The 18,994-nt window shown below is 50.2% G+C and overlaps 1 protein-coding gene across 5 annotated transcripts in view; it reads right to left on the reverse strand.

Moving 5' to 3' along the window:
* Positions 1-18,994, reverse strand: part of TOX2 (TOX high mobility group box family member 2) — a 159,230-nt gene that overhangs the window by 119,969 nt on the left and 20,267 nt on the right. The window contains exons 1-2 of one of the 5 annotated variants that reach the window (XM_025399410.1): positions 7,295-7,407; positions 6,184-6,196 (exon numbers count right to left, since the gene is read on the reverse strand). The exons of 3 other annotated variants lie outside the window; for them this stretch is intronic. In XM_025399410.1, coding sequence (XP_025255195.1) covers positions 6,184-6,196; positions 7,295-7,407 — 126 coding nt within the window. Of the gene's footprint in view, positions 1-6,183; positions 6,197-7,282; positions 7,619-18,994 lie in introns of those variants that run through there. One more of the 5 variants, XM_025399414.1, reaches the window with a different exon arrangement.

Consider the following 18,994-nt stretch of genomic DNA (forward strand, 5'->3'; position numbering starts at 1 on the left):
CTCGACCTGGTCCCTGCTGATTTCACCATCCTTCACCCTCCCACCATCTCCCATGGGGCCTCTACTCTTCCGCCAACTGAGCCACTTCTGGGGCATGCCAGGGCCCTTTGCCTAGAGACAAGTTCTTTATATTGACCTTGCCACCAGCCTGCCCTGCGTTCCTACAGACGTGGACGAACACCAACCCGGATCAGCTCGAGCAATGAGAGGCTCAAAGAGTGGCTGAGGGTGTGCGTGTGCATGTTGGAGCATGGGGGTTGGGAGTGGAAGGACTATGTTAAGAGACACCTCTGCCTGTGCATGAACGTGATGACAGATGGGTGCAATGGGCGCCACAAGAGACAGGAGGAAAGGGTCGGTCCTGTCTGAGCAGACAGAGGAGGCTTTTATGCAGTGGGTTTCAAATGATTTTCTGACTGAAGGTGATATATTAGTTTCCTAGGGCTGCTGTCACACATCACCATAAACGGGTGGCTTAAAACACAAAAATTATTCTCTTACAGTTCTGGAAAGTCAGAAGTCTAAAATCAACCTCACTGGGCTAAAACCAAGGTGTCATCAGGGCTGGTTGCTCTGGAGGTTCTAGGAGAAAATCTATTTCCTTGCCTTTTCCTGCATCTAGTGGCTGCTTGTATTCCTTAACTTGTGGTCCCTTCCTCCATCTTCATAGCACATCACCCCAGTCTCTCCTTCCATCCTCACATTACCTTCTCCTGACTCTGTACCCCCTCCTCACTTACAAGGACCATTGTGATTCTACAGGGCCCACCCGGACAACCCAAGATACTCTCCCCATCCCAAGATCCTTAATCACATCTGCAGAGCCCCTTTTGCCATTTAAAGCAACATACACAGGTTTCAAAGATTAGGACCTGGCTATACTTAAGGGTCATTATTCAAACACCCACAGTGAGTCCTGTGAGTAGTGTCTCAATCCGCCTATATGTCTGGAGAAGGCAGAGTGGGAAGCACCTGCTGTGGTAGACTTGACTACTGCTCTCCAATATCTGGCTCTCCTCTCCTTCCTGGCACACAGGACACTACACCTCGGGCTCCCCTTGCCATTTATTGGAACCATGTGTCTAGTTTAGGCCAATGGGTTATGAGCAGAAACAACGTGGGTCTCCTTCTGGGTGGAAGTATAGAAAAGCAAACTTGAGATCTGCAGGCTCTCTCTAGAGGACCAGCAAGGTTCCAGATGGTCAAGACTTGGCCAACTTACAGCCCTGAGTGATCTGTGGAGCAGAGCCCAACCCTTCCTTCTCTGCTGACTGTCATGGAACATATAGTAAGAGCAAAAATAAGCCTTCCTTATAAGCAACTGAGATTCAGGGGGTTGTTACAGCATCAAAACCCTAACATGCTCAGTTAAGTTTAGGCCAGGTGCAGTGGCTCACACCTGTAATACCAGAGGTTTGGGGGGCCAGGGTGAGAAGATAGCTGAGATTAGGAGTTTGACACCAGCCTGGGCAACATAGCAAGGCCCCATCTCTTAAAAAAAAATATATATATATGTATATATTTTTTTTAATTAGCCAGGCATGGTGGTATGCACCTGTAGTCCTCATCAGGAGGCTAAGATGGGAGGATTGCTTGAGCCCAGGAGTTTGATGCTACAGTGAGCTATTATGTCACTGCACTAGAGCCTGGGTGACAGAGCAAGACCCTTTCTCTAAAAAACATATAAGTTGAACAGCAATTATCATGTGTTGATCATCTACCATGAGTCAGGCACTTTACCTACATTGCATGTAACCCTCATAATCACCACCCAAGCAAGGTTGGAATTCGCTACTTTTGTTTTGTTCTGAGACAGAGTTTTGCTCTTGTTGCCCAGGCTGGATTGCAATGGCATGATCTCAACTCAGTGCAACCTCCGCCTCCTGGGTTCGAGCAATTCTCCTGCCTCAGCCCCCCGAGTAGCTGGGATTACAGGTGTGCGCTAGCACACCCGGGTTTTTTTTTTGTTTTTTTTTTTTGTATTTTTAGTAGATTCGGGGTTTCACCATATTGGCCAGGCTGGTCTTGAACTCCCATCCTCAAGTGATCTGCCCACCTTGGCCTCCCAAAGTACTGGGATTACAAGCATGAGCCACTGCGCCCGGCCTATCTACTCTGTTTTAAAGGTAGAAAACTCAAATACAGAGAGGTGGAGGTGAAGGCTCTCTACCTAGGAAGTGGTGGAGTTGGGATTCAAACCCACAACAATGTGGCTCCAAAGCAAACTCTTAACTACCACAAGGGTCGCTCCCGAAGGGGACCATAGGCTTCCGGACGTTTCTCTGGCCCCAGACAGCTATCGCCCTGAAGGTCAGCAGGGGCTTCTGGCCAGTGCAGGTGAATCCTGGGGCCAGAATCCTCAATGACTATGTGAGCCCATCCCTGGGGCCTGGAGCCCAGAAACAAACCCCCCTCACCCCAAAATCTGGCCTGAACCTCTTCTGATTGCTGGGCTGGTTCTTATTCATGCACTCATGCATCCATGCACTGAAAGAATATTTGCTGTGCATCTAATGGTGCCAGGCACTATTCTGGGCTCCTGGGAGACAGCAATGAACAAAGACCCCTGGAGTTTATGCTCTTGCACTGGAGACAGAAAACAATACAGAGTCAATAAGTGATTTTCATGGTCTACAGAAAGAAAGAGTTGAGCAGGTCAGGGGTATTGGGAACGTCGAGATGGAGGGTATGCAAGTTTAAACAGAGCAGTCAAGGTGGGCCTTACTGAGGAAATGATAGTGGAGCCATGACTGGAAGGTGGTGAGGGAGTGAGCCTAGCAGATGTGTTGGGGACAACATTCCAGGGCCCAGCAACCTGTGTACAAGCCCTAAGATGGGAGCCACTGGCAGGTGTAATCTTGGTCAGCAAAGAGACCAGCAAAGACGGGCACGGCAAGCAGGGGGAGGGGAGGCCAGAGAGGCAACTGGGGATGGAGTGTGCCCTACAGATGGCACTGAGATTACCCCTCCCCAGAGAGAGGAAGCCAGCACTTTTTCCACCGGCCTTATCTGATGCTGTGGTTGGGGAGCCAGCGAGGGCAGGCGTGAGGGCTGCATAGCTCGGCACATCCGAGGAACCTCAGCGGGGCCTCAGAGCAGCTGACATCCGCCTGGCCTGCGGCTTCTTCCTGTGGCTTCTGCAACTCAGGTTGCCCTGATGGCTGCTATTTTTGCTCCTGTTTGGGGTTCTGTGGTGGGCTCCTTGTGCGCATTGTTGAGTCTGCTCTGCTCAGAGCAAATGTGAGGGGTTAAACATTCCAAGTGTCTTTGGAAACATTACTATCCAGCAAGTGGGAAACAGGAGGATGTTTGTTATACATGTCATCTCGTCAATCCTCGTGACCCTCCAAGCTCAGAGAGGCTAGGTGACTTGTCCAAGGTCACACAGCCAAATCAAACCACAGTTTGAGGATCCTATGCCAGACCGTCTGGGTCTGAAGGCCCTTAATTTGCAGGGAGGTCTTTGCATTTACTGCCTAAATTAATACTCCTGTGCTGTCTGGCTTTGCAGCATGTGTGAGAATAAAGGTACATCGTCGTGGGTGATGTCCTCCCAGAGCATCACAGCACTGATGGGGTGGACAATGACTGAAGTGGGCACAGGGAAGGGGACCCTGGCTCAGATAGTTGCGGGTAGACAGCAGGGGAAATCAGAGAAGGCTTCTGGAAAGCCATGGACGTCGTGACCACGCCTGCAAGAATAAACAGGAGTCCGAGGGGTAAGAGACACATTCTGGACAAAGGGGTCTGAAAGCAAAATTAAGAGGCACAATAGCTTGGTCAGTGAGGAAGGGGATTTAGGAGGGAGCAGGACAGTGATTCTGCAGGAGGCAGAAGCTAGCTTGTGGACTGCAAAAAGTGAGGTCAGACAGGTGCCCAGCTCCCCCAGGTGGGTATATTAAAGATATCAGAACAGATCCAGCTGATTATAAAAGACACCCAACCACAGGCTTTAAGCAGGGAGGGATGTGTGCATCAGGCGGTTCTCAGAGATCCCACTGGCTGCTGTGAGCAGAACAGACTAAGGGGGAAGGGTGGAGGCAGGGAGGCCTGGGAGGAGGCTCCTGCAGTCACCCCAGTGACAGGTAATAGCGAAGCAGGGAGACAACATTGCACCCTGAAGGTATAGCCAGCAGCACGTGCAGGCGGATTAGATGCAGGGCATAAGGCAGACAGAGGGGTCAAAGATGATCCCACATTTGTGGCCTAAGCCGAGGAGTGGACAGTCATATATACAAAGTGGGCACAAAGTAGAAGGGGAATTTTGAAGTGGGGGGGGTGTGAATCAGGAAAAGGGCCATTGAGAGTAACTGTCTCCTTCCAGATGAGCCCCCTGGGGTGAGGACATGCAAATCAAAGCTGCCTTTCTACGCCAATCCCCCAATGACTAGGGGGCAGCTGCTCCCATGGCCTCCATTCTCTTCACAGCAAAGAAGACCCAGGGAGGTTAAGTGAGCTGCCTCGAGCCTCACAACTAGAAGTCAAGAGAGCAAAGGCTGAAAATCCAGGTCCACCCAATTCCTACTCCAGGCTCAGCTCAACACCCAACAGCAGGAGGTTCCCAAGGCCCTCCCTGGAAAATGGCTCCCCAGGCCCAGGAGAAGCTGGAGAATTCACTCCCCATCTCCCCATCTATGATATTTCAGGCCTCACTTTGCAACTGTCCAGATGTGTGAACATCTGCCAGGCCCCCTGGCTAGACAGAGATGGCAGCTTCTGGGCAGCCCTGGGCCTCCCAGTGGGTGGCACAGAGGCTGCCCCAGTAGGCCCCCAGCTGCCTCCACGGGAAACCTCGCCTCTATGCCCCTGCTCCCAATTTCATTAATTACCGGTTTGTTCATGCACAATGCAGCAGGGGAGAGTCATCAGGGATGCCGCCGGCTGAGGAAAGGAAATTAATTTCAAACATGAAGCTCATCCTGCTCTGGAGGCTCCCACACACCCGATTTCCAATACAGTGGAAGACCAGGGGTTGAGGCCATCAGCCTGGATTCTTCTTCTGAGGGAATCAGAGGTCCAAAGGGGATGAAGAACTGGCCCAAGATCACACGGCAATTACTAATGGCAGGAAAAGCCCTGCAACTCAGGCCTCCCACTTCTGCACACCTTCATTCTTCCCATAAATATTCAGCAGGTGCCCGCTGTGTTTGGGCCCCTGCGTGCCAGCAGACACCCTGGTTTCAGGCAAAGGCTCTCTAGGGCCTCTTCCCTCCCCAGGAGAACACGTTATTTACTGAGCACCAACAATGTGCTTTATATATTTTATCTCACTTAGTCCTCCTAACAATCTGTCATTTTATAGGCAAGGAAACTGACTCAGAGAGGTTGCTGTGCTGAGGTCACACAGCAAGCAAGGAACAGAGCCATGACTTCAAACAAGGTCTTAAACCTGGGTCAGCTTCTGTTCTCCAGGCAGGGAGCATGTGTAGGGGTGCAATTCTCAGCCACTCTCTCCCTTCCAAGACTCCCTTCCTTCCAGTACCTTCCTTCCCAGCCAGGGGCTCTCAGCAAACAGGTCGTCAGGTAGCAATCTGAACACTGGCTTACTGGCTGGCTGTTTTCCCAGGGCGCCGCCAACACAGTGCTGATGAGTGGTATTCAGTAAGTTGTTCAGGAATTGTTAACACTAAAAGGATGGGTTGGTTCTGTTTCAAAATGGCCAGTCTCTGCCATAAACTCCTCTCCCAGTCAAGAACCCACGGAAGTGACCAGAAACACAAAGAATTCCTATCAGCCAGGGCTGTGAAACAGACGTGGCCCTCCCTTCAAGCTCCCCAGATTCCAGAGCCTCTGACTCTAAGCACAAGAAGCGATTTCCCTGGATCATACACACAGATGCACACAAACACATGCCCCTGTGAGTCACGCCCTCCTCCTGAGCTGAGCTGACATCCTAGGTTATTAGCTCATTCATTCATGCCTCATTAATGAGGTCCTTCCACCTACCAGGCAGTTATGCAGTGTGTGAACACGTGCATGTGTGCATACATATACACATGAACACACGTAAATGCTTATACATACACACCATCATGACAACACAAGTAGGCATCAGTGTCCCCATTTTATGGATGAAGAGACTGAGACTTGGAAAGCTCAAGGAACTTGCCCTATGTCACAGATTGTATTCGTGGCCGAGCTGAGATGTGTAAGCAGTGCCTAACCCAGACCCCAGTTAGCTACGTTCTGGGGCCAGCTGGCTCCTCAGCCTTCCCTTGCAGACCTGGGCCCACTGCCTCCTGCAGGCTTTCAAACCCACAGTGGAGAAGGTGGAAACCATCCCAGGAGGCACAGAAGCTGGTGTTTCCTGGTCTCTCCCGGTTCACCCAGGATGTTCCAAATGACGGAAAGCGGACCTGAGCGGGAGGCTTCTGTTGCTGGGACGCACATGCTTGAAGCCAGATTTCACCAATGGCTGTGATAAATGAGAGCTCCAGAAGAGGTCGGGCCTCCTGGTCTGCTGGGTACAGCGCCATCAACAGCAACAAGCCCCGCCCCCAACCCAGCCAACTCCTATCACCAAGATAGCCTCCCAGGCACAGCTGGGATGGCCATTCAAGTTAGGTTTCTGCATTTGAAATCTCTGCCACCTATTAAGGGCATGTGTGTCCTCTTAAGTCTGACTAGGTCCTTTTTCATTTGTTGCTGTCCTTTCTTCTACAAAAGTATGGTGCGTGGAGATCCCAACTGGTTATTTTTCAATGTCCTTCCTTAACAAAAGGAAAAGGTGGCATTCACCAAATTTGGGGAGGAATTTTTATTGATTCCTCAAACTCCAAAATCCAGTGGAAGAGGCAGCTCGGGCATTCCTGGTGACGTCCTCAGCTGCTTCTCACCCCTCTTGCCTTCTTGGAAGGCCCCTGTCACTCTTTAGCCCAGGTGTTTTCTGGGCTCCTCCCAAGCCATGGGCCATCCCCATCACTGCTCCCATTGTTTCCAGTCTGAATCAGCCAGACCCCAGCCAGACCCCCAACCCACACCTGGCCAGGCCTACTGTAGGGTGTGCTGAATGAATGAATGAATGCTCCCGAGCAGCCTGGGCACCAAGGCCACAGCCTGCCCCTGCTCTCCAGAGGCCAGCCCCAACCGCCTCCAGAATTCCTCTCCAAGGAGGAGCTGCCAACTGCAGGCCTCCTGGCCCCTCTAAAGCATCTTCATTCCAAAATGTGACAAGCACCAGTCCAGGTCCCTGCCTGCCCCCATCCAGACATCACCTGTCTTCAGCCCAGAGGGACGGCCTGACCGCCTCCACTTCACGGGGCGGCGGGCACCCGCTGCTTACCTTCTGCGGAACACACCTGCAATGCACCAGCGTCTTGCAAGTAGAAGGAGCCCGAGTCTCATTCCACAGAAGCCCAGGCAGCGAGAGAACGCGCCCGCGACAGCCTCTGTGCGAGTCTGCTGCATAATCAGCAGAGAAAGAGGAAAAAAATGCCAGAAATAGCAAGCTTTATAAGCCCTCCTGACAACTCTTGGTCCTCTATTGGCTGGAGGCCCAGCACCCCCACCCCCCCCATCCCGTTCGTATAAGGTGAAATGGAAAAACCTGTTATTTAACCTCTTTTATCAAAATCCATCTCCTATTCCAATTTGGGCCTGTGTGTTCGGAGCTCCTGGTGGCGGTCTCCACGCCAGGTCTCGGGGAGCAGAAGGGGAGGCAGCCCCTAAATACAGCGCAGCTCCACGTCACTTGTGGCTTAAGAGCCTTCCCCACTCACACACACTGCCTTGGGAGGGGTGTTGCACTGGAAGAGCCTTCGGAAGGCAAACTGGCAGCACCTGTCAACGTGTGAAACTTGCATGCCCTTTCATTCAGCAATTAGACTTCTGAGCATCCATCCTGCAGAAATACCTGTAGTCAGTGCATGGATGCATGCCCAAGGATGTTGCTTGTTACAGAGAGAATTAGAGACAGCTAAATGTTGAAATCCAGGGTCTGGTTGAATAAATTGAAATACATCCGATGGAACAAGGAAGGCGTGTAGGTACTGACTTGGAACTGGCTGAGAGAAAAAGTCAAGGACATGGTTCCATTTTTATAAAAACAATAATGGTGTATATGTATGTGTTTGAACATGGACTATAAAAGATACCAGGCTGTTAATAGCGGTTACACTAGGGAGGAGGAGATATTTTCAGTTGCTGCTTTTTCTTGCTTGCTTCATTTTTTTTTCTTTACCACAAGCATGTATTACATTTGTAATTTAAAACAAAAAAAGAAGAACCGCCCCCCCCTTCCCTTCCACTCTTCTGAAGCCATCAGGCCAAAGGCCAAGGTCACCCACCACAAGCCTTGATCAGGCTTGGAATAAAGCTGGCCCAAGGCACTAAGGATTAACCAGCAGTCTCTCATCAGCTTTCACACAAATGCTGTTACACTAGGGCTCCATGAAGACGGCAGACTTTGAAATAAGACAGAGCTGGGTTCGAATCCTAGCTCTGCCTGCTGGAATGGCTAACTTCCCTGAGCCTCAGTTTCTTCACCTGTAAAATGGGGATAATAGTACCTATTAAGTGTCATGTACTGTGCCGAGTGATATTAAACTAATTTTAATTTTTTGGACATTTCAGAAGCAGCAAAGGCTGCTGAGGAGGCATCACAGAGCTGAGAGGATCCAGACTAAGCAGGAAGAGCTCTGGGGAATCATCCTATTCCTGAACACTTGTAACAATACTAAAGTCAGTGACAGAGAGAACGGCCTAGGAACAGCAAATTTCATGTGACAAAAGGGGCTGGTGCCCAGCGTGTCTGCAGGAGGAGGGAGGGGCTGGAAGGGGGATTACAAAAGGCTCCAGAAAGGAAAAAGTCTTGCTTCCCTGCCTCTGTACCTTTTTCATGCTCTTCCCTCTTCCTGGAATGCTCTTCCCCTGACCTTCACACAACGGACTGCTTCTCATCCTTCCAGCTCTGCTCAAAGATCTCCTTCCTCCCCACAGAGAGTTCCTCTAATCTCACCTGCACCTGAATCACTCTGTCCATGGCACACTCCTCCAGCCAATGGTTTCTGCTTATGTGTTTGACGGCTTTTGTTTCTGTGTTTATTGTTCTTCGCTAGGCTCGGAGCTTCTTGATGGTCAAGATCGTCTGTCTTGCTCACCTCTGGGTCCTGGCTCCCAGCATGGGGCCTGACACATAGTGGGTACTCACCAAATAGAAAGTGCACACAACTCATAGATCCAAGGCACATGGCACTTGCCTCAAGGCAAAAGAGAGATGCATTTTGCACTGTGATACAAAGATGGATGAAAATTTCAGACATACCAAAGATTTAGAAACACATACACACACAAAGCTGTAAGCGTGCAAAAACAAACTCCATGAATAGTTATATAAGCTTAGGATGAGAAAGAACTTTCTAGGCTCAAATTTGTGTGGACAAGGATATGTATTGCATCGTTATTTATAAGAAGATGAAAATGACAATAAAGTCCATTGATAGAGGATCGCATAAATAAATCACAGCTGTCCACAGAATGGAATACTATGCAGCCATGAAAATGATGGGCATTTGTTGATGTTGAAAGAAGCCATGTTGCTTGTTAAATGTTAAACTTGTTCATCAGAAACAAGAGATAAGTGAAAGGTATAATTGATTGTCACAGAGAAAACACAAAGGTAAAAATTCTTCAAGTACCATTTATGTATTCATTCACTTATTTATTCACTCAAAAAACTTTCTATTTGTTACCTCTGCCTCCTCCCTACTTCACATAGGTCATAATTCCAGAAGCTGGAGCAATGTGTGAACAGAACACTGCCCCTGTCCTCACAGGAAGCCCAGCTCACACACAGAGGTGAGTAACTATGATATAATTGAGACAGTGCTCACGGCTAAGGGTCTCAGGGTGGTCGCCTGGGCGAGGGCTTCATGAAAAGGTGAGGTTTGGAGAAGGGGTAGAGTTTGAGTACATAGAGAAGGAACAAGGCATTTTAAAAGGCAGAAGCTGGGTGATACCAGACAAGCACAGAAAGCCCCTGCATTCTTCATCAAACGCTTACTGAACCCCACCATCTGTAGGAGAGAGAGTTTATAGGAGCTAAGCCGAGGCCCAGATTCTGGACTGGATTCTGCCAAAAGTACTGGGAGGAGGCCTTTGGAGTTGTGATCGTATCGTCCACAGGTGTGCAGGTGAGCAGGCATCCTCCCAATCCTGACTTATACATCCCGAGAGCACCAGCCCCACAGAGAAGGCAGGGCTGGGGCAGGTGCACCTGTCTGGCAGGTTGGATAACGGAGGCTTAGCAAGGCAAATCCCAGGGTGTGAGACCGGATTCCAGGTGTAGTGCTCTTGGCTTTGCAATAAATCTTCAGCTGGAGGTATTTAATGCGGGTTGGAGGAGGGGGTCCCATCTCTATGGCCCCTCTGCTCAGCTCCTTCTGGGGTGGAGACAAGAAGGGCCTCTGCACCATGAAGAAACTCAGCATTTTTGTAGTTCTTTTTAAATTTTTCAGATTCTGAGGCAACGTGATGGTTATGGTTCAAAACAAAGAGAGATGACTCAGCTTCCTGTGGAGGAGCTGCAGCCTTTTGGAAATGATCTTTCAGTTTTAATGCTTCTCTCTTCTTATCCACGGAGGCAGCTTGTCCAGGCTGCTCATTTTCTTTTCTTTTTTATTTATATATGTATTTATTTAATTAATTTATTTATTGAGACAGGGTCTCCCTCTATTGCCCAGGCTGCAGTGCAGTGGTGTAATCATAACTCATTACAGCCTTGAATTCCTGGGCTCAAGAGATCCTCCTGCTTCGGCCTCCCGAGTAGCTGGGACTACAGGCATGTGCCACGACACCCTGCTAATTTTTGTATTTTTTCTTTTTTTGTAAAAATAGGGTCTCACTATGTTGCCCAGGCTGGTCTCTAACTCCTGTCCTAAAGCAATCCTCCCGTCTTGGCCTCCTAAAGTGCTGGGATGACAGGCATGAGTCATGTTGTTTCCTTGTGGTTCAGCTCTTCCCAGGGTGAGGGGCAGGGACAATGACCGGGCTCTGTGGCCAGAATGCCTGGGTTTGAATTCTGGCTGTACCTTTAGATCTTGGCCAAACTTAGATCCTCTCTGAGCCTTTGTTTACTAATGTTAAGATGGGAATAACAGTTCCCTCCTGGTGGGGTTTTTGTGCAAAGCAGCTGTCATCGATGGAAAGCGCCTGGTCTGGTCCATAACCACCACTGTTAATAGCCAACAGCCGCCATGCTGAGGTTCTACTGTGCTTTGATGATGTCATTTAATCCTCACACCTGCACAAAACAAGTTCCCATTTTACAGATGAGGAAGCTGAGGCTCACAGCAATGAGTTGACTTCCATCTTCTTATTCATGAGGGTCAGTGCACACAGCCCAGGCAAACTCACAATTGAATCATTATAAGCTTTGTCCTTTGATTTTCACTACAGCAGCAACCAAGCCCATCTCAGCCCCTTGCTGTCTTCTCCATTCACAAAACGGAGACAAACATTCTGAGATTGCTGAGATGTCCCAGACAAGGTTTACCAAAAACAACTCTGTGAAGGACTCAGGAACCTTCCATCATATCACATCATTCCTTCCTCTGGGGCAAGGAGGAACCCACAGAGAGCTGAGCTCTTCCTGCGCGACATCCCAAGGAGAGGCCAGAAGCGAGTCAGGAAACCCGTTCAAGTCAATAGAAAACACCAAAGCTGAGAGAGGGTGTGAGCTTACGCAAATAAAAAGAACAGGGCTTTAGGCCAGGTACAGTGGCTCATGCCTGTAATCCCAACACTTTGGGAGACCGAGATGGGTGGATCACATGATGTCAGGAGTTCGAGACCAACCTGGCTAACATGGTGAAACCCCGTCTCTACTAAAAATACAAAAATTAGCCAGGTGTGGTGGCACGTGCCTGTAGTCCCAGCTACTCAGGAGGCTGAGGCAGAAGCATCGCTTGATCCTGGGAGGCAGACGTTGCAGTGCGCCAAGATGGCACCATTGCACTCCAGCCTGGGCAACAAGAGCGAAATTCCATCTCAAAAAAAAAAAAAAAGAAAAAGAACAGGGCTTTAAAATCACCTATTATCCAAATGGCGACCCTGCACCATGATATTAACACTGGGACTCTCAAACCTTTGTCCTGGAACCAACTTTTTTTCTTAAATGCAGTGCAGGTGAACATAAGGTAACCTACAACGGCCCAAACCCAAGCTTCCACGCCCCCTTCCCTCACATCACCCTGAAGCATACGCTGACAGAGCAACCTTAATAGTAACTGACTAATTTTAAACCCTGTGATTACCAGGGTTGATTTCCACGGAACCTTCCTTTCCCAGCACCGAGAACCTCTCATGAGCGGTAATTGCCAAGTTCAATTTTAGCTCTGTCATACCCAACCATCAGTGCTAACTAAGGCGGCTGCTTCATCACCAGGTAAGCTGGTAATGAAGTCGGCTTCACAGCTGCATTTCACAATATTGTGATGCCCCCATCAGCACCTGCTAAGTGCTGAGAAGCTGCAAGCTTCCATTAAACAAATCTCACCCAAGGGAAGTGACTAAAGCCGCTTTGCGCTTCTAAGGTGCCCTGTCTACATCCTCAGGCCCACTGGGATTTTGTGTTTGCTTAATCCCATGTGCCTCCTCTCTGCAAAGCACTGACCACCAACGCGCCACACTACACCCCTAGGGAGCCCTGATCGCTGCCTCATCCTCTGCAGTCACCTCTCATTCCCGCTCCATCCCTGCGACTCTGGCTCAGCCTCTCACCCTTCTGGCCTGGATCCCCATAGCAGCCTCTTTTTAGCTCACCCTCCCCCATTTATTTTCCAGGCCAATCAGTAGAGTTTTCTTAGGAAAAAAAAAAAAAGTTGCCAGGTGCGATTGCTCACACCTGTAATCCCAGCAATTTGAGAGGCCGAGATGGGAGGATTGCTTAAGGTCAGGAATTCAAGACCAGCCTAGGCAACATATCGAGACCCATCTCTGAAAAACAGACCAAAAAAAAAAAAAAAAAAAAAACCTATCTGGGCATGGTGGCGCATGACTGTAATCCCAGCCTCTCAGGAGCCTCATGCAGTAGGATCACTTGAGCCCAGGAGTTCAAGGCTGCAGTGAACTATAATCACACCACTACACTTCAGGCTGGGTGACAGAGCAGGACACCATCTCTTCACAAAAAAAGTGACGTCCCACCATTTAAAATCCTTCAACGGACCCCACTGCCCTCAAGGTAGAAAGTCTTTACATTGTGCTTTACATTGTGTTTCCCTTCCTTCCTTCCTTCCTTCCTTCCTTCCTTCCTCCCTCCCTCCCTCCCTCCCTCCCTTCCCTCCTTCCTTCCTTCCTTCCTTCCTTCCTTCCTTCCTTCCTTCCTTCCCTCCCTCCCTCTTTCCCTCCCTCCCTCCTTCCTTCCTTCCTTCTTTCCTTTTTTTGAGACAGAGTCTCGCTCTGTCACCCAGGCTGGAGTGCAGTGGCGCCATCTCGGCTCACTGCAAGCTCCGCCTCCCAGGTTCGCACCATTCTCCTGCCTCAGTTTTCTTTTAAGGTTCTTGATTGAGCTCTGCACCAAGCTCCTAGACGCAAGGCCCCATCCCTCAGTCACACTGTCCCAGGGACTTGTCTGCAGTACCGCAAGCCCCATACACCCCTGCACTGCACCATCCAGGTGAACAAGTCCCATGACTTCATTTTCCCTAAGGAAAAATGTCTCATACAGCGCATGACTCCCTTCCCCTTAACTATAGAAGGAAACCTCTGCAGCATATCTGAGCATATCCCTGTGGTCACTCAGTAGTAGCACCGACTGAATCACATAAGCACCCCATAAGACACTCTTGGGGTGTTTAGTAAGCATCTACTCTGTGCCAGGCACTGGTACTTTCTGTCACCTCTTTAATCCTTAGACAATCTAGCAAAACGAAATGAGTTGTTTTTCTTTTCAGGTGTGCCAACAGGCTCAGAGACGTTAAGGAAGCTCTTGAAGTCACACAGCTTCTAAGCTGCAAGGTCGGTTTAAACTCATGTCTGACTATACGAACGGTCTCACCAAATGAACCCTCGCTCATCTTCCAGCCCCACCACATGTATTCATTTGTGGGACTTACACACAATGCCACATTCCAGCCGCATTTTGTTAAAATGCCTCACTAGTCTTGGCATCCGTCCTATTCTTAATCAGTTTCCATCCTCTACACATATACACCCTCCCCCCGGCTGGGTTCCGGCAGAAGAACTGTACTTTGAGTGCAGCAGAGAGTGCTTGGGCCGACTTTGTGCTAACTTCAGCTTTTGCCCAGAAATTGGCAGAAGCTAGACCAAGGTTTTATCCTTTCTACTTACTCAACTCCTCCAGTTCCAATATGATGAAATCTCTGTGCAAACCTTACCACAAATTAAGTAGATGCAATTATTATCCCCATTTTACAGAGGAGGAAAGTGAGGCACAGAGAGGTTAAGTAACTTACTAGCTGTGCACAGCTAGTAACTGTCACAGAGAGAATTGGAACTAAGGTCCTAGGACCTAACAGGCATGCCCACCACCACTACGCTACGCTGTCCCTGAGGCACTCACTAATCTCCTCATTTTACAGATAAGGACACTGGGGCTCCAAGAGACAAGGGGGTTACCCAAGCTGGGGCTTTGGCATCCTGTCTGGATGGCTGTAGACGCAGGTGAAGCCAGCAACTCCAGGAAGCTCCACCCTCAACTCCCAGCTAAGGCAAGACCATGCTTCTAGAAGCGAAGGCACCTGTCCCACTCCTGCCCGAGCTGCACAAGGAGGCCATAAGGCAGAACACTAGGGCTGGAAAACTCCCTGGCCTTCACAGCCGCCTCAGACGCCCCTCCACCATGCCTGGGCCCACTGTGCTGGGGGCAGGCATCACAGACCAGTCACCCCCTCAATGCAGGGAGCGACCAATGCTCTTTGCCTGCCACGTGGTGGCTGGGCCTCCACTTCAGCTAAAGCCAGTGTGGAAATAAGTCCTGGGGCATGAAGATGCAGGTTCGGATCCCAGCTCTGTCAAATACTAGCTGTGAACCCTGGGTAAAGAGCTGAGGCTCTCTGTAAAGTGGGGTGTTAATGCCACCACCTCGTTGGCTGTCTGAAGACTGAAGGAGCTCACAGGCTCAGCGCCCTCCCTCTCAGAGTAGATTTGCTGCCATTTCAGTGCTCACCTCCAGCAGCATCCTCATAACTCCTAATGCACCCATCAGGACATGGGGCGGGAGCCAGGACTGCTTCAACTTATCTCATTTGAGACATGCTTTCCGGGACAAGCATTTCATTATTAAGTAATAGTAAAATCTGAGGTTGAACGGAAACCCAAAGTCAGGACTGAACTTCTCAGTCCTACCTCAGGCAGAAGGGGAGGGCTAAGGGGTCCCGGTGGGTCATCCCACAGCAGGTGGAGTTGTGAGTGGGGCCCGCATCTGTGCCGGGCCCTTCTCCTGGCCATCACTGGGACAGGCTGCCAGTCCACGTGACGTATCCCAGTTGCCACGGTTTCTGTTTATTTCTGGGAAGAAAGTTCCATTGACATGGGTCCTGGTAAGAGGAGAGTTTGCTTCACTCCCCCGCATAGTCACTGGGGTCCCTGCATTGTCCACAAGCAGTAGACTGAAGGTGCTGACATTCACAGCCCTCAAAGCTTCCTCTTCACTTAACCCAGGGAGGGTGGGAGCTGGCCCTATTTCCAGATGAGAAAACTGAGGCTCAGGACTGGGCAGCTACTTGCACGGTTTCATGGAGACATTGGCGAGAAGCAGGGACCCACATTCCCGACTCCTCCCATTTTTCCAACCTGTGCTGCTTCATTTATGATCATTATTCTGGCACCCAGTGATGCTGGGCCTTTTCCAAAACCACAGCCCCTGATCTGCCTTGAGAGAAGCTGTTGAAGGCTCCAGGAACATCAACGGCTGCTTACGGGACTGGGCAGGCAGCTCCCCAGGGTGACTCGGTGCTCCAGTTGCCCCCAGGATGGCCCTCCCAGCCTTGCATATGGACATAGAGGCTGGCTTAGGGTTGGAGACCTGGGGTGTGGCTGGGGAGGGTCCCCAAGTTATTCCTCTGTGCACCCTCCCTACGGGCCTCCCCAACATCTGATCACCTCATTCTCAATCCACGGTTCAAAGACCACCAGCCAGCAGGACTGAGTCCAAACCCCCTCACTTCCCTCACACACCAGTCCTCCCGAATCCTCCGCAACTGACCCTTCCTTGCTTCATCCTCCCCCTTCCTCAAGCTGAACCCTGTCCCCACAACACCCTTCCCAACGCTCCAATCTCTCCTGGGTCTCCTATCCCAGCCCACAAAACCCAGGAGCTGCCCGTGGCTACCTTACTCCTGAGACTGCACCGCACGGGAATGCTCAGGGGACCTCTGCAAACCAGAAGTTCCCTTCTTAGCCCAAGGTTGCCAACACTTAAAAGAAACTGGCACTTTCTTAGGGTGGTCAAGTGTGCCGGGCCCCTCCTTCCACAAGGCCTTTGCACGTGCTCTTCCCTGTCTGGAATGCTTCCTCCGTGCCCATCATCTAGCAACTCCTAGTCTTCCCACAGTCCCCGCAATGCTCTCCATTGCCTGGTCTCCCGGCCCCGTGTGGCTCTCCTTCATCACACCCGTTCTGCTTTCGTTATGTGTCATCATGTGATTATTCACTGGCTAGACTAGAGGCCACATGCCCACTGCACGAGGCCTGTCTTGTTCACCCCAGAGTCCCTGCCACAGTGCCTGGTACACAGCAGGGGCTCGATGAATGTCTGCTTTCCGAAGAGTGGGAGCAGCTATGTAGATTACAAAGATGACCACTAATCATAATCATTGCTTCCTGTCCTGCATGCATGCCTTCGGCACTGTAATGTTGCCACTCCTCTTATCGTTCTCTCTTTATGCTTTGAATGTGGACTTGGCCATACGCTTGTATTTGACAAATGGGACAACAGCAAATGTGACACAAGCAGAGGCTTGAAAAGCACCAGGACACTGGGGTTTGCTCTTTCTTGCTGCACCAAGGAGCCTGGGAGCCTCAGGTGCACATGCCCGAGCTAGCCTGCTGGAGGACAGGAGATCACGCAGGGAGCTGAGCCAACAACCAGCCAGCCCCCAGCCAGCAGCAGGCAAACTGCCAGCCACGCGAGGGAGGCTGTCCTAGATCACCCAACTCCCAGGCCACTGGCCAACAGACCACGATGCAGGGAGAGCCTGTAGAGACAACCAGCCTAGCCAGGAAGCCTTGCAGCCAACCCACAGAATCATGAGCTTAATGAAATGGTTGTTGTTTTAAGCCATTAATTCTGGTGGCTTACTGTGCAGCAATACACAACCGATACAGGACCTAATAGAAGAGCATTTGCCCTGATACGCTCACAGCCAAAGAACATGTGTCTGGTCTACTCAACATCAAGTTGAAAACAACAAAGCCTCTTGGGGGCTGGGAGGCAGCTGGGATCAGGGAAGTTCAGACCCTGAGTTTGAGCCTGCTGGCCTATGACATTGGCTTGAGCTGGGACAAGGTGGGCACTCACCTCTGTTGGTAGGTCTGCCTGTCTCCACCAGCGGGAATGACATACGCCATGCCAAGCCTTCTCAGGTCAATGGTCTGAGTCTAAATGAGGACCACATGAAAGGGTCTCCAAAAGGAAGCTAAAGACCCCTGTGCACGCAAGAATATGTGGTGCAGAATAAAGAGCATGACTTCAGAGCTAGACGGATTCAGGTTCATGATCCATTCTGCTTCTTATTTTATTTTATTTTATTTTATTTATTTTTTTGAGATGGAGTTTCACTCCTGTTGCCCAGGCTGGAGTGAAATGGTGCGATCTTGGCTCACTGCAACCTCCACCTCCCGGGTTCAAGCAATTCTCCTGTCTCAGTCTCCCGAGTAGCTGGGATTACAGGCATGCGCCTCCATGCCCAGCTAATTTTTTGTCTTTTTAGTAAAGACGGGGTTTCACCATGTTGGTCAGGCTGGTCCTGAACTCCTGACCTCAGGTGATCCACTCGCCTCGGCCCCCCAAAGTGCTGGGATTACAGGCATGAGCCACCACACCCGGAGTTTCACTCTTATTGCCCAGGCTGGAGTACAGTGGTACGATCTTGGCTCACTGCAACCTCTGCCTCCTGGGTTCAAGCGATTCTCCTGCCTCAGCCTCCTGAATAGCTAGGATTACAGGTGCTCGCTGCCACACCCAGCTAATTTTTTGTATTTTTGTATTTTTAGTAGAGACGGGGTTTCACCATGTTGGCCAGGCAGGTCTCGAACTCCTGACCTCAGATGATTCACCTGCCTCAGCCTCCCAAAGTGCTGGGATTACAGGCAGATCCATTCTGCTTCTTACAGGCTGTGTGACCTTGGGCAAGTGTCTCTGAGCTTCAGGTATCCCATTTGTGGCATGGTAATAGTAATACATAACTTGCAGGGGTATTGTAGGGGTTAAATAAGATAGTATACAAAAGATAGCACAATGCTTGGCACATAGTTAAGTATTCAATAAATAGTAAATAAGATAGCACAATGCTTGGCACATAGTTAAGTATTCAATAAATAGTAAATAAGATAGCATAATGCTTGGCACATAGTTAAGTATTCAATAAACAGTAGTTCCTCCTCGTCCCCGCCCCCACTCTGCTGGTACCTTTCATTCAACCATCTTATCCCCACATCACCACTTAGCACTAACAGTTTCCATGTTTGCTATCAGCATCTCGTGCCAGGTTCCCAGCTGTGACTGTCACTTATATAACATCCTATGCAAGAGAGGCTTACAGGGAAGATGCCGGAGAAAGAGTTGGATGTTCCCAGCTTTGACTGGGAGAGAAAACTCAGGCCACAGAGGTGGAGAACAGAGCGAAGAAGACTGAAGATAATTCAGAACCAAATCCTCCCCGCAAGGTCCTGACGCACCCAAGCTCAGTCTGTCTTCATCTGGGATAATGAGTTCTGCTCCTTCCTCCATTCACCCCCAAGGCACCAGTGCACAGAACGGGGCTGGCTGCATGGGAAGGGGAGAGAAAGAAGGCTCACCACAGTGGCCAGACAC

The sequence above is a fragment of the Theropithecus gelada genome, chromosome 10 (genome assembly GCF_003255815.1).
Source record: "Theropithecus gelada isolate Dixy chromosome 10, Tgel_1.0, whole genome shotgun sequence".
In the NCBI taxonomy this organism is placed as follows: Eukaryota; Metazoa; Chordata; class Mammalia; order Primates; family Cercopithecidae; genus Theropithecus; species Theropithecus gelada.